At 37.2% G+C, this 15990-nt stretch overlaps 1 protein-coding gene across 2 annotated transcripts in view; it reads left to right on the forward strand.

The window, feature by feature from the left end:
- The window catches only part of SP3 (Sp3 transcription factor), a 34247-nt gene extending 21571 nt beyond the window's left edge, over positions 1-12676 (forward strand). For both annotated transcript variants that reach the window (XM_067299044.1, XM_067299045.1), the window contains 3 exons: positions 1468-1660; positions 8492-8688; positions 10920-12676. In XM_067299044.1, the coding sequence (XP_067155145.1) occupies positions 1468-1660; positions 8492-8688; positions 10920-11236 (707 nt within the window). In that variant the 3' untranslated portion in view covers positions 11237-12676. The remainder of the gene's footprint in view (positions 1-1467; positions 1661-8491; positions 8689-10919) is intronic.
- The last annotated feature ends 3314 nt before the right edge of the window (positions 12677-15990 follow it).

The following is a 15990-nucleotide window of genomic DNA, read 5'->3' on the forward strand; positions in this document are numbered from 1 at the left end:
CAACTACTCCACAGAACCTAAGAAGGGACTGGGTGTTCGGCCTTCTAAAATTAAAAGTAAAAACTTATTTTTTTACTTTTTTTTCTTTTTTCTCCTCCAAAATCTGACCTTACAGTCTTTCAGCTCTTTTGGGAATCCAGGATAGTGTCTGAGGGGAATGAGTACCTATTAAAAAGTAAATTTGTTAAAATAGTTGCTTTCTCATGTACTGAATGCTCTGTAGCAGTATATGACTGACCAGAAAGCCTGCTCAAAGCAACAGTTGGTGCAGAATGTAGCTGCTCATTAGCTGTTGATGATACTACATGTAATATATAACACTAATTCTTCAAGATTATTCTGAGTTTTTATTTCTGTGTTACTCCTTTCAAAGCTGTGTGATGTTTACGTTCAGCTATGGCATGATAGTCATCGCAGAAAATAAGGCATGTACTTTCGTTTTTTAATAACATGAGGTAGCCTTCTATCTTTTGTTTGGCTCAAGTACTTCTGCCACATGCTTAGCTTTGAATATTTGGATTGGAGACTAGGTTTTGCCTAATAGGTTTTGGGTTTGGGCTTTGCTTTTCCACCCCTGGTTTCGGAGGGGTGAAAGACCAGTAGAAGATTCAGTCTTTTTCCTAAAGTATGTACTATTTAAGGGGTACATAGATGCTTGTCTAGGGATCGTGGGGAAGAGGGTACGTATACTTGTGAATGTTTTAGCTTCTGAGAATGACTTGAGAACTTAGAGGCTTTCTTTGCATCCATGAAACTGCTAAGATCTATTTTGACTACTAGCTCAAAGTTATCTTGAAGTAGCTCGTGTTATTTACCTCTTTTTAATGCTGAATGGCATTCTGCTGTGAATGTATTCTTTTCTATGAATAGTGTAAAAACAAAGGCATAAATATTAGGTGAGAAAGGGATAGCAGAACAAAGGCCAGGAGTTTTGTGTTTTCCTTAGATATCTCGGTCTTCCTAGGTGAAAACCTTTTATTTAATTAACTTCCTGTGTTTCTTTATATATCATTGTGAACACTGAAACTGTCTTATGATCATCTAGAAAGGTTGTTTCTATTACATGTAACAATAATTGAGAAAGCCTATGGAAACATAAATGGCGACTTGGAAACATTTGAAACAAGAAACACTTTTTCAATCTCTGTCCAACCTCTTGTTCCTCAGTTTTTCCCATCTTTTAAGCAAGGAGAATAGTCCGGCGACAGCATTCCCTAGCAAGAACAGTTCAGACTTAAACTTTGATACTTTGTTATAGCTTGTCTTCAACTTTGAAATGTATAGTAAGATAAACTTTTTAAATACATTATGGGTTACAAGGGCACAGAAGCAATGTCAAGTATGCACTAAAGGATGTTGACTTTTGACTGACATAGTGCTCTCAACAGTAGAAAGATTTGATCATTATGGTTTTCCTCTCTCTATTTAATGGGTTACTTATGGATCTGTGTTTGTTCTTTTCCTCAGATATCAGGATTAAAGAAGAGGAGCCTGATCCAGAAGAGTGGCAGCTCAGTGGTGATTCTACACTGAATACCAATGATCTAACACATTTGAGAGTACAGGTGGTAGATGAGGAAGGGGACCAACCACATCAAGAGGGAAAAAGACTGCGACGAGTAGCTTGCACATGTCCCAACTGCAAAGAAGGTGGTGGAAGGTATGTAACATTTAGTGTCATATAATGCATGTAATGCTGAAAACAAACAATGAGTGAGAAAAATAGGATTCTCAGTTAATAATGGTGTCTGCAGCTAAGGGAAAACTACAGGCTTATGTGAAATACCTTATGCAATAAAAGACTGCCGCCTTTATTTCTGTGTTTGCAGCTGGAAGGGCAAATTATTCTCTCCTCTTTGCCTAAATCCATTAAGATTAATTGGAAAACTCTGGAGTAAGATGCCACCCACTACAAGTAAGGATGGTGGGGTTAGAACATGGACCTAAATAATATGAAAATGAGATATTTTGGAATATGCACATCTGTGATTGGCTTCCTATCATATGTCAAGAACTCGATTAAATCCTGTGTTCCTACATTTCCTCACTGATTGAGCATTTTTTTCACAGTTTGATTGCCTTGGAATGTTATAAAAATACAGTTATCCTGTTTTTTTTAGCTCGTTTCCTAAGAAAACCAAGGTTTGTATAACAACTCTAAATACCAAATTTTGAATTGACCGGTTGTTTTCAGTCCAATTTAGTGGAAATATGGATATCTCAAAGATATGAAATACCTGATCATTTCAGTCTTCAGATGAATGCATAGGAAACCCTGTTTCATCATTCCACATCTCATGAAAGTATTTCTCAGCTTTTTGTTCCTACAAAGAGTTTATTCTATTTTAAAACACTTTCTTTCAAATATCTCAGTTACAGATATAAGAAAGGAAGGGAGGATATCAGACTGCCTTTTACAAGTGAAAGTATTTAGGGTAACATTGTATTTAATATAAAGCAAAGGCTGCTTTCCGGTATACTAGAGTTTGTCCATTTTGATGGTACTTACTTTCCCCTCTAAAAGGGAGGTCTTATTTATGTGAGAATTCTGATGTAAATTACTGAGTTCTGTTTAAAGAATCTGTCAGTGTCCAGTGGCTCTGAGTTGTAAGAGTACCAACTAAATACATCTATTGTCAAGTCTTCTGTGTTTCTGCTGTATGTTCTGGATATCTTCTTTGTAAGCATAGGGAGGTGATATAGCAGTCATGCTGAGTAAAATTAAGTGTTTTAATACAAAAATACTTTGATACATTTTCATCACAAATGAAGGTAGCAATAATATCTGTGTTTAAGGCTGTGTAGCATCTTTTTATGTCAGTTTGCTCGTGTTAAAATGCTACATGTAGTTCACTGAAACCTAGCACAGACTTGGAAATCTAAGTTCTGGGTGCACCTTTGCTCTCCCCATGAAAATCTGTCCAAAGTGTAAACTGGGTTGAGATTTGCTTCAGTCTGGAAGAAAACTGTAAAAAATGTTGTTTGCACAGACCATACTCTTTTGAGTCACAGGGACTACATATGGTACATCCTCCTTGTTCTTTATTCCAGGCTCCAGGAACTTTAATTTAGATACATCTGTACTTAATCCTCTTCCTCCTAAGTGGAGTTGCTATAGCACCAAATTTTGAAGTTGAAGCTTGAGAGAAAGAGTCCTTTTCAGAGATGCTTTTGATAATGGCTGAGAAAAGTGCAGTCTGACCAAAACTCAGAGACAGGAATTTGGGAAAGACTTGAGAAGAGCTAGGACATAGGTGAGATTGTCTGAAATCCATTCTAAATGAAGGACTGGGAGATAACAGATGTACAACATAGGAGAAGTAGGACAGGAAATCAGGATGTGAGAAGAGTTAAGAATAGAAACAGGATAGTGGAGGAGACTAGTAGTAAATGTCCATATGGGAAACAGAAAAAGAGTGAAAGTACTTACAGTTGGTAGAGCGATTTTCCAACCGGAATGTGGAATTCCTTCAGTCTAGCAAAAAAAAAAAGTAAGCCCACTGGAAAGTGTCTCCTTTCTTCTGACATACTTTGATCAGGTTCCATAGCTTCTGTAGTTACTCATTTATCTCCAGTGCTGTAATTCTCTGTTTTATCTTTCAACTCTGCTGATGATTCATCGGGGAGACTATACAATTTCAGACAATAGGACATTTGCTTTTATAAGTTTCTTCAGATAACATTCACAATTCTTAAAATAATGTTGAGATTGTGAAACTGAAAATTTGAAAATTGGGAAATGCCAAAATTAAGATTTCCTGTGCAACTTCAATTCAATCCCTTGTACATATGCATTATGATCTGGTTTCTAATTACATGACTTCGTACTATTTTTTCCATATGACCCCAGTGCCATTCAGCGCATATGATGGATGATGCTGAGGGAATGAATCAGGGTTGTACAGTGAATGTAGTCTGATTGATTTATTGCAGAAATTGGAAGGCATGTAGGGAATGAGATAGGAGACTGCAGGAAGAAAAATCTAAAGGTAGATCTTTCACAGGGGGCCACTACGAGGGCATGTTTCTCATTTTTTTGGAGGTCAGCTTAAAATACTGGGGCCCTGAAGTTTTGGGAGTGTTTGTCTATCCACCCCATATTTTCCACTGGTGAAGTGCTGAGTTCATTGCTGTAATGAAGTCAGTTGAGCTGCATTGTGAACATCTGCAGTACTCTGAAAAAAAAAAAGTTCTTCTAGTATCTCAAACTTGACACCTCAAATTGGTGTGTGTTTGACAGTTTTGGTCTTAATCTCTTTCTGCCTCCTTTTTGGATCTATGAAATGAGTGTACGAATTCAAGTTCACTATAGGAGTGTTGCAAGATAAATTTGTTAATGTTGATGAATGGCTTAACACTGTTGTGAGTGTCCATGATGAGAAAGAAACTCTGGGGAAATGAATAACTATATTTAATGCAGTATTTAAATAATATATAAGTGGCAAGAAAAGGAAAACATATATTAAATCAGTATGGAAAAAATTGAGCAGCTCTTCATTCAATGAAAACTCTCTCTCCTGCGCACTGAATGAGGTAGGAGAAAGTAGTATGTGACTTTGCATATGCAGACTTTATATAATTTCATGTGTTTTGTAGCCTTAGTTTTGGCATTTCCTGTTGTCTTTGTTTTCTGTTTTTGTCTTTTTTTTCTTTGTTTTTTTGACTCTTGATGCAGAATTGGAACACATTGCAGTCTTCAAAGTATTTGTATTTGTACCAGTTCTGTGAAGTAGGGAGCTGCTATTGTCTTTATCATATTTGGCATGGGGGAAGGAAGGAAAGAAAGAGCCATTGATGGTGTATTAGATGTGTAAATTAAAGCCATATGGCTCTAAACCTATGTAGTAAATGGGGGATAAGGAAGGGGAAGGAGAAGGATGTACCTCAAAGGATGACTCAGATCCCAAATGAACTGGCTAGGTTTGAGGTTTAGGTTGGAAGTTAGGTGGAAATTGCACCCTCCTCCCACTTACATCTGGAGAGACTACTGTCTAGATCTATAGAGGAACAGTGCTTCTGAGTACCACTTCAGATACATAACTCTAAAACTACATTGCTAAAATCACTGCTAAACTTATGCTTTACCTTTTAAATATCTAGTGTTTCTCCTAGAAATTAGGTACTGCTGGGCTAAAAGTCTCAATTCTTGATAGATGAAGGTCTCTCCTGCTGCAGCCATTGCATTCTGCATGGTAATTGAGAAACGTGGTTTCCAGTCTTTATAAAACAAAAATGTGCTATAAAAACGCTTAAATATTAATTGGTTTGAAGACTCCAGTGTAGGTGTAGACCTGAGTCGTATCCCTTTACTCAGTGATGACGGCTGCAAGCAAGTGCAGCAAGAAAGGCCTCTTAGCGGGCCTTGTTAGGGCACGATGCCAGACTGTCGCAGCTGCAAAGCGTCCAGATAGAATCTGGCTCATGTCCAGTCAGTTTAGAGCACATGTGAAGCGTACATGCAGTTGCCTATATGAGACTGTATAGAATAAATAGTTACTCACTCAAAGTAGTCCTGTGGACTTCATCCTATGAATCCCTGATCTTCCCCTCACTTTGGACTTCACAGTCCACTAAAGAATTCTCTTACCAGTTAGGTAAGGTGCTTAGAATTATGCATATTGCACCACCTAAGTAAAATAAACTGACCAGGAGCTGAACCTTGGTTTCCTTCGATCTGGGCTAAAACACTGACCTGCTGTTTTCATTTAAGCACCTTTGAATGATTGACTTTGGAATTATTCTAACAGAATTTTGATGCGATTTCATGTAATTTGAGTCACATTTTATGTACTGTGTCATGCAAAGTTACAAAATATTTGTGCTGATTATTGCAGAAGGGAGGAATGTAGTATACTTTGCAAAAGATTTAAGGATGAAATACTTAATAAAAATTCTGATTACAGAAATATATTCTCGACTACAGAAATATATTTTGTTATAATAAGCATAAGCTGAGCACGTTTTAGGGTAACATGGAATAGGACAGGCAATTAAAGATACAGGATAGCAAGAACCTGTGGACAATTCTTTCAGTTACCAAGACAGTATAATGGGGAAGAGACATGGATGTTCTTTGCCTTTATTGCAAAAAACCCATCACTGTAATTGCTGGATGCTGTGAGCCACCAAACAAGCGAAGCTGGAAAAGAAGTGTCTAGAACTGGATCATTAGACGATGGTGAACTTAGAGCCTGAGAACTAGGAAACTGGCTGCAGTGGGACAGAAAGAAGAATACAGTAAATTTCTTCCTTGGAGCCTAGAGGGCTGGGTGTTTTGGGCTGGTAGGTGAACGCTCATGGGACTGCTGCAGGTACACTGCATTTTGTGTGGTTGAATTTGCTTTAGCCTGGCTATCTGCAGAACCTTGGAAATTAGAAAAGGAAAGGAGGAATCTAAAGATGTTTTGCTAAATTCCTTTGAGACTGGCTGAGTGTTCAAAACTTGTGAATACTGGGCTGTTTGTATAGGTGACATAATATGAAGGTGAATGCTTGACATTGGAGTTAATTTTGCTTTTTAATTTTTGAGGGGAGGCAGGAGAAGGGTCTGAACCTGTCGATTTAGATGTAGCAAAAGTTACCAAAAATTGATGTTTCAGTTGGGGTAAAAGATATAAGAAATAGATAAGTCCAAAAAAGTCTGTCTTGGTCCAAAGAAGTGATCTTCTTTTGGGACATTTGAAAAAGATTGAGTCAAAAGTATTCTTGCCAAGACTAATAATGAGAGAAGAGCTTAAGGTGTCAGATACGTTGGGTGTCAGAGTAATGTTTGCATGAAATTTGTAAGCAAGTTGGGAAGAACAGAGAGGTGAACTTTCTGTGAGGCTATGGATTGAGGAGTGGCAACAAAAAAAAAATTGAGAGATGAGCAGAATCTCCTCGGTCACCATATCCATAGGCTCTCATGATTCTACTGCTACAATACCAGGGCTCAAAAGCCTTCTATACTCTCTACTTCTGCTGCCATTGAATTTGTTTTGAAGTAAAAACCTACAGTGTCATGAAAAATAATTAGTACATAAAAGTGATAGTTTGTTCTTCCAAGACAGGCCAAAATTATGAATAAAGCAGTATGAGGATGGATCCCACTCTAAATTGAGACTTAAATTCTTGGAAACATTTTCTAGGACTTAATTGGATTTTATCTCCGTACTTTCCTGGACTGTCTAGAATGTATTAGGAAAATAACTAATTAGGTTGGAAATCCCTTTAGATGCTGTGAAATTTTTAGAGTGCATGTTCAGAAATGCTTGCTCCAAATCCTAGCTCCATAAAGCGTATATGCATTTTACACTGAACCCTCATTAGATGTAAAACAGAATTGTTCTGACAATAGGGATGAGAATCTAGGTCTCCTAGTTGCTTGGCAAATCCTTCAGCCTCTAGACAGTTATATCAAAGTTGAGCATTCTAAGGAAATTAAATTGCCTTGGGGAGACACTTGAGAATTGTAGAGTCAGTCAGAGGATGGAGTGCTGAAAACTGATTTCAGGATCTGCATAAGCTGTTTTAAGTTAATGTTGCTGATGAATAAAGTGGCCTGATGCTTGGCTGCATATTCCAATGTCTTCCCTTGAACCAGCATTTACCATTCATATGACTGTGTTGTCAGCCAGATCTGTTCCCTGGAGTGTCCCTTTCAGTGGTAGCAAACACTTAAATTGGCATAAATCAGTCATGAAGCCCTACACTGGCCAGACTGATCTCTTTCTCTGGGTCTTCAGAGGCACTTACCTCTCTGGTGATTTTATAAAAGGCCTTTGTGTAGACCTTCAGGTGCTTCTGCTGATTCAGTCACCTACCATTTCTGTAAGGCAGCATCTTACATTGGGCATCAAGCTTAGGAGTCTGGATTATACTCTGTGTGAATTGTGTGTTCATTTTGATGGATTTTATTTCTGAAATCTCGAAGAGCTAATTTAAATGTCAGAAAGTTTAACTGTTTCACTGCTGCTCCTTTTAGTGGAAATAGGTTAGTATGCTTATCCTTCAACCCAAACTGCTTTTCAAGTTTTCCCAAGATGCCAAAAGTCCCATCTGTTCTCTTCCCATTTGCCAAAACCTCCAGTTTCCCTTTTGGCAATTGTAGTCATGTGTGTTTTTCTTTGCCAAAACTGTCTTTGGCATAGTAAAAACTGAAACTGGGAGAAATTTAAAATACAGAGACTTCAGCATCAAAGTAGCATGAGCTGCTGTAATGATTGTATTTTCAACTTCATATACATGTATGTTAAAGGTTACACTTCTATTATTTAAATTTAACTTGCCATTGAATTTATAGTTTGCTGCAGAATCCGGATATCATTACAGAATTTAGTTCCAGCTTATGGGGTATGCTGGGCTTTGATTTTATTTGAAACAAAAATGGGAAGCTGCTCAGACTCATTTGCAGATATAATGGTATATGTAAGCCCATTTCTACATATGACCAATATTTAGGAGGAATGCATTAGAATGCTTAATTTATTTTTTATTTTTTATTTTTTAACAGAGGCTCCAACTTGGGAAAGAAGAAGCAACACATTTGTCACATACCAGGGTGTGGCAAAGTGTATGGGAAAACTTCACATTTGAGAGCTCATCTCCGCTGGCATTCTGGAGAGCGTCCATTTGTTTGTACTTGGATGTTCTGTGGAAAAAGGTTCACTCGCAGTGATGAGCTTCAGCGACACCGAAGAACGCATACAGGTTTTCAGTCTTTGATTCTGGTGCATTTAACTAAAGGAGGGTCACGGGGGAGGCTTGGATAAATAAAGAGGAAAACAGATTTTTTATTGGATTTATTTTAATGTGGTATGAATTTTCTGAAATCAACTGGTTCTTAGAGCTATGTATGCATTTTAGCTTCTTTAGTAGATCTGAGGAGGAAAAACAGCAATGCACTATTTTGGTTCAGAACTGGCATTTAAGCAAATATTTAACATAGGTTAATCTTTGATTTACTTTGATTTAAATTCAACAATGTTTTATGTGTTTGAACCAAGGTAGAACTGTTGTCCCAGCTTAAAACTTTTCTCTTGTTTTTTAAATAGCAAAGTAAAGGGCTAGATGTCCAAGAGATTAGATGTCATTCACAAATCAAGAAAGAGTATGCGATGGTGCATTGTTTCACACTTTCTAGTTTAATGTTTAGACTACTCATTAGAGATATGGGGACCCCAGGTTATCTCTCTTGTTGTCTAATACAACGAATAGAAATGAAACTAGTGCTTCCACCTTGCCAAGGAGTGGTTGATTTTTACATCTTTTGTCCATATTAAAAAAAAAAATTTCCTACGAACTGAACCCATATTCATATGATAGAATATTCAAACTATGTAGTTTAGAGAATGCTTACCTTTAAAATTGGACTATTTGAAAAACCTAATGATAATAGATACACAAATAATTTAGGTGCTTATCAATATGTAACATTGCTTAGAAGAATGTCTTTGAAATGCCTCTGAAAAATATTTCTTCTTTTGCACTTGATGGTCTGTTTTTGTTAGATGTGTTGGAGGGGTGTATCCAAGCTAGGATGTTACCGTCTGGATGGATGGACAGCCAGATGGGTAAAAACTGGTTGAAAGACCTCCTGAATACTCAGAGGGTAGTGATTAATGGGTCCTAGTGTACTGGGATGCTGGTAAAAAGTAAAGTACTGCAGGGATCTATCCTGGGACCTGTTCTGTTTAACATCTTTGTCAATGACCTGGAGGTTTGCGGATGACATCAAATTGGGCTGACCGTTCTATACAGTTGAGGACAAGGCTGCCCTTCAGAGGACCCAGACAGGCTGAAGGAATGGGCTACAGGAGCCTGACGAAATGCAACAAAGATAAACGCAACATCCTGGACCTGGGAGTCTTAGTAGACAGCAAGTTGAACATGAGCCAGCAGCAAACGTGGCCTGGGCTGTATCAACAGAAGCACAGACAATAGATATAGGGAAGTGATTACCCTTTCTTCTCAGCACTGGTTAGACTGCATCTGGAATACTGTATCCAGTTTTCAGCCCCCAGTATAAGAAGAACATTGGTCTGTGGGAATGAGTTCAGCAGTGGGCCACCAAGATGGTCAGGGGACTGGAGCATTTGCTTTATAGGAGAGGCTGAACGAACTGTGGTCCTGTGCAGCCTGGCAAAGAGAAGAGTAAGAGGGAGATCTAATAACAGCCTTCCAGTGCCTACAAGGCAGTCATTAAGAAGACAGAGCCAAACTTTCCAGAGTGGTGCATGGTGGGAGGATGAAAGGCAAGGGGCATAAGTTGAAACGAGAGTTTTGGACTGGTTATAAAGAAAAACTTTCACCACAGTACCAGCCAGGTTTTGGAACAGGTTGCCCTGAGAGGTTGTGCAGTCTCCACCTTTATAGAGTTTTTCAAGACCAGAGTACATAAAGCCCTGAGCAACCTGGTCAGCCTCTGACCATCTGAGCAACCCTAAGTAGGTGACCCTTTGAGCAGGAGGTAGTATAGAGACCTCCAGAGGTCCTTTTCAACCTGAATTATCTTGTGATCTTGTGTCTGTCAGTCTCAAGTATGATTCTGGAGGAGCTCACGTACTCTTCCCTGTCCATGATTCTGCAGGGTTTGTTCTCCTCTTAAATGTTATTTATTGCAGTGAAACTTAGAGGCAGCAAACCAGCAGCCTGAGGATGTTAAATGGTGATGTTCTTTAGCATGCCTAAAAGATCTTCCAAAACTCACCAAGAGACAGAAAAATAAATGAATTCTTTTAAAGGGTTTGTTATGAATGCCTAGAAATTCAAAAAATAATTCGAGTTCATAGTGTCAGTTTTGTTTTTTTTTTTCTTCAGTATAGATGGTATTAGAATTCTGACTCCTACAGGTAGTAAGTTATCTTGATTTTTTGGTGTCCGTGTGGGTTTTTTTTTAAAGTTCTTGAAAACATTTTTTTTTCTTCTATCCTATGTGACAGGTGAGAAGAAATTTGTCTGTCCGGAGTGTTCAAAACGCTTTATGAGGAGTGACCACCTTGCCAAACATATTAAAACACATCAGAATAAAAAAGGTATTCACTCTAGCAGTACAGTGCTGGCATCAGTAGAAGCAACACCTGATGATACTTTGATTACTGCAGGAGGAACAACACTTATCCTTGCAAATATTCAACAAGGTTCTGTTTCAGGAATAGGAACTGTTAATACATCTGGCACCAGCAATCAAGATATTCTTACCAACACTGAAATACCTTTACAGCTTGTCACAGTTTCGGGAAACGAGACAATGGAGTAAATATTACACAAGATACCTATTAATTGTGGTTATTTTTATACAGTAGTGAGAAGAATATTGTTCCTAAGTTCTTAGATATCTTTTTATTGATGTGCAAAAATTTTTGGATTGACAGTAACTTGGTTATACATGACACTGAAATGCCTTACTTTGTATGATATTCCATAGTATATTAAAATGGTAAAATTGCATGGGTTTTGTAGGTACTTTTGGAATCTAGAAGAGATGAAATTTTACCAAGTTATATTAAAAAAAATGAATTTAACGATGGAAATGGTAGTCTAACCAAATGCATCAATCCTGTGTGGTTTAGTGTAAAAAATGAGAACATGTTGGTATTTATCTATTGTAAGATAAAAGAAGTTGATGGGTGAAAAGAAATCATATTATGATAAAAGAAGTTTTGTAATTTTCTTGATGACTGGAATTTTTATTATGCATAACTGACAAATCAAGTTTCCAAGCAAATGTTACATAGTGTAGGCTTTACTTAGCTCATCAACTTGTCATTTTGAAGCTAATTATTTTAATTAGGTTAACTATGTACAATATTTTAAGCATTACTCTTGTAAGATTTTGAAAACTACATTTTAACATGGAACTCTAGGGATAGTCACCTTTTAAATCCTATTGAAAAGCCATGTTTAAGATTTAATTTGCCAAAATGATGTCTTGTTAATATTCTTTCATAACCAAGGTGGGCAATATAACCAATGTTTAAAAAGTTTAAAATGTTTAAAAGAAAAAGAAAAGTATAGGTTGAGGCATTTGGGTGGTAAGGCAAATGTTATAGTGAAGTATATCCCTTCTCTTGAACATTGGAGGACCAAAAATAAGGTGTATTGCGTCTCAGCAGTGATTTTTATCAAATCTTTTTTCCAAAAACATCTGTCTGCCAGGGCCTTAAAAGCCATCATGTAAATTACCAGTAAAATATAACATATGCAAATACAACAGAAAAATCACTTCCATATTGACAGTACTCCCAAACATATGGATATAGTCATAGTGAACTAGAGGTTTTATGAGGTTTTTATTTGTTTGTTGTTTAGTTTTTGGTTAGTCAATCTGCATTTAAATATCAGCCATCTTTCCTTTTTGCTTCTTCCCTTAAAAATTGTATGTATCCAGTACATTTAACTGATAAACATATATGTTTTTTATTATGCTGAATTTTCTTTTTATTTTTTAATTACTGTTTATATTTTCAATTATAGAAAAATGTACAAAATGAAGTTACATAGCCGGTCTGTAAGTGCTATACCATTTTCCAAAAATGTACAACAATAATTACTGCAGTTCACCTATTTACAAACATTTGGAAATCTGTTCATTTGTTATTCTTAAAACCACCTCAAATTTAAAGGCTACCTTATTGTACGTTTAAAGTGTATTATAACAGTGTGGTAGTTAATAAAACACTATTTTTTTTTCTTTTGACTTGAGTTTACTGTATTTTTTGTTAATTAATAAGATGTAATTTGATAATACATTTTAATAGCCTGACATGTTTTTCTTCTTTTGTATTAGGTGGTGGGAAATAGAAACAGTGTTTCCTCTCCTCCTGGGCAAGTCCCAACAGATGGTAATATACCCCCCCCCACACACCCCACTTCCAAAAAAAAAAGAAAAGGAATGAGGAAGATATCTGTGTGCACACACATGCATGTACTAATACATGTACTAATACTATGGTGGTGTGTTGGTAATTGTTACATCCTTACACTGTGCAGGACACAAAGAAAACAAAGACTCCATGTTATAGAATATGAAAATAAAAATGCATTTAAGTCCCCTAATACTGACAAGCCATAATACCGATGGGCTTGATAGGGAAGTATGTCTAAAGAGGATAATGGCCTTTTGCTTAAAGGGTAGGAAGAAATAGTAAGTGCAAGGGGAAGAAAGTCTGTCAGCTTGGAAGATGTGACCGGGAAGAGTAAGATGAAGGTTTTAGATGGAGTAAGAAAGACCAATGAGAACTGTGACATTAAGGAGAGTAATGGTTGTATATGGTGCTATAATGAAAGTGAAAATCCTATATTTGTAATAAAAGAAGTCTAAAGTCTTGGAGCATATAATGACCAGAGGACAGACCAGGATAATTTAGGATAAACCAGGTAGAGCTCAGCCTAGAAAAGAGAGAACTGGAAAAAGTGATGAAGAGCATGTGTTCTCTGTATTCACAATTGGATGAAAAAAAAAATGATTCAGAGCAACAGGAATTGATAGGTACAGGGAAAAGTGAGTTAATCATCTTAATCTTCTATTTAATAAAATGAGAGAGTGAAATCATTTGGGAAAGCTCACTTGGGAGAGAAGAAAATTCTGCCTGGGCTTATGGCAGTCTGTGGATATTGTCAATATTTTAACATACTCTGAATCTTCCTCCTTTAGATAGGTGAATAGGCTTGGTTTCCAATAACTATTTTAGCGCTCAGAGCATTTTGGTGTGAATTACTTTAATTTTTAATACTTACATTCTGTGTCTCATCTCTCCAGCCATTTGTGGCTATATTAGTGCATTACTTTAAAGGGGAGGGAAGAGAGTTATTTTCTTAATGAAACTGCTCTTCAGAAATTTTATAGAATGATACTTTCACCAGTGTGCATCTGTGGCTGAAAGTGTGTTTTGGTGCCAAGGGTTTTGATGCCTTGTTGCTGAAGACAAAGTTGCTTAATTTCTCAAAGCCTTAATGCTCAGTACATCAAGTGGTTAGTTTAATTAATGTTTAGGTGAGACTTTTTTTTTTTTTAATGTTATTCTGTTTCTACAAAGTTCTGGAAGAAAGTAACTCTGGAAATCTGTGTAAAATGAGATGGGAAGTGTACAGTCTAAGGGCCTTCTGTCTAATGGCTCACAGCCATAGTGTTTGTATTATTTGAGAACACTGCTGTGCATGTTCACATGGTGCATGGTAGTGATTTTTGAAAGTTCTTCACTCAGCTCTAGGGCAAAGGTTCACTAGCCCTGGTAAAAGATCTTTGGTATATTCTAGGTTTGTTGCTACCTCATGGCTTGCTTTTGTGTTCTTACCAGCAACGCATATGATACCAAGACAAAATTGTGCAGACTGTATAGAAGGCTTTCCAGGTTTATCTGTGAATTTCAGGTTATCAAGGGTTCCTGAAGATGCTTGCTGGTCTGTTTCTTGTTTCTTACTGGTGCAATCTGTAGCATTTAATGTATTTATTTTGACATGAGGCTTCTTCACTTGTATAGGTTCCTAAAATGGTGGCCTTTAGATCACTGGATGATTTGTATCTCTCAGATATAACTGCAGTCTGATGTAATCACTAATTAAGAAGACCTTAAAACTGGTCCTGCGAGAGAGCATGAGCTTGAGACAGGCCCATGTTCTCAGTTTTAACAGTCAGGGTACTTATCTTCTGTAAGTACAAGGCCTATACATAAATTTGCTACAATCTAAGCATTACTGGGCTCATTCTTGAATGAACTAATGGTTTGATCCTTGCAAATTACAAACTACTGATTCTTGCAGAGAAAAAGAGATTCTGATCATTGTTACTTGGCAGGCCAAGGGGGCAACATGATTGTAAGAAGAATGTTATAATCTTTGAAACATTTGTGAAGAGCAGGATTTCTGGTTTGAAGATTTCAGATTTTCCTCCGGGGAAGAGGAAGAGCTGGGCAGAGCTCTTTCAGCTTGGCTGAACAAGAAATACCAGACTTTGGCCTGAGGCATTTTGAGATGCTGGAATCAGAAAGATAAGCCATCCCAATGGCTTCAGGAAAGCTCTGATATCTTCTCTAACAAGTTGTTCAGGGTGTCAGGAAATGAGGGAATGGAACTAATAGTCATTTGTCAAGTGGTTCTTAACTTTAAGTAAAGAACTAATGAGCAGATGGCTGTCTTTCCTCCAGCTTTGTACCAAAAACATCACCAGGAGAAGTGCAAAGCGTGCACTGTAGAACAGGGCAGAAGAGCCTAACATAGCTGACTTGGATCTTATCTGGCATATGATTTTTTTTCTATGAAAAGGCCACCTCCGTGTGATGCTCCAGAATTGCTGTTCATTACTACTTTTGTGTATTCTGGTACATCTTCCCTATAATCCATGTCTGTAGGATATCTGTTAGTGTCTTGGTGAGATGTGTAGGTATTGCATACAGTCTGAAGAATTGCTCCAAATAGGATCAGCAATTTAATCACAAGAACCTGTGACCACACCTCTCTCCTTTCTGGCAATGAAAACAGTGGTCTGTGGGAGCCATCCGCCTGTCTAGTCCAGATATGTTGGTCATTTCCAATTCTGGAGATATCCAAGAGGCCTTGTGGGGTGTGGGGGGGTAAGTAAGGATGAAAAGCTCTTCAGTGTGTTTGATTTTGTTTTTTGCAGCAGGCCAAAAATTCAGATTGTCCCTTTGATTCGAAGCTTGTTTGCATAATGGCTCAGCATTTGTGCTTGGAAAATAAATGTTTATAAAAATGTGTATATAATTTAATTTTTAGGTACACAATACATTATCTATTGTATTATATATAAGATTTCCATACATTTTTCTGTATATATATATGTGTGTGTGTGTGTGGAGGGGTTATATGTTGTTTGAAGATTTTTCATTTTCATCTAGAGGCCAAAACTGTTCATACTCATGAAAACCACTGTTTGTTTCATTGGTAAGTCTCCTCTATCTCTCACAGCTATGGACATCTACAAACTGTATAATAAATCCCCTAGTTGGGTGGGCATTAGGACCTGAAATTGCTTTACAATGAAAGTGCAAAGTT

This window comes from Apteryx mantelli, chromosome 6, assembly GCF_036417845.1.
Source record: "Apteryx mantelli isolate bAptMan1 chromosome 6, bAptMan1.hap1, whole genome shotgun sequence".
Taxonomy (NCBI): Eukaryota; Metazoa; Chordata; class Aves; order Apterygiformes; family Apterygidae; genus Apteryx; species Apteryx mantelli.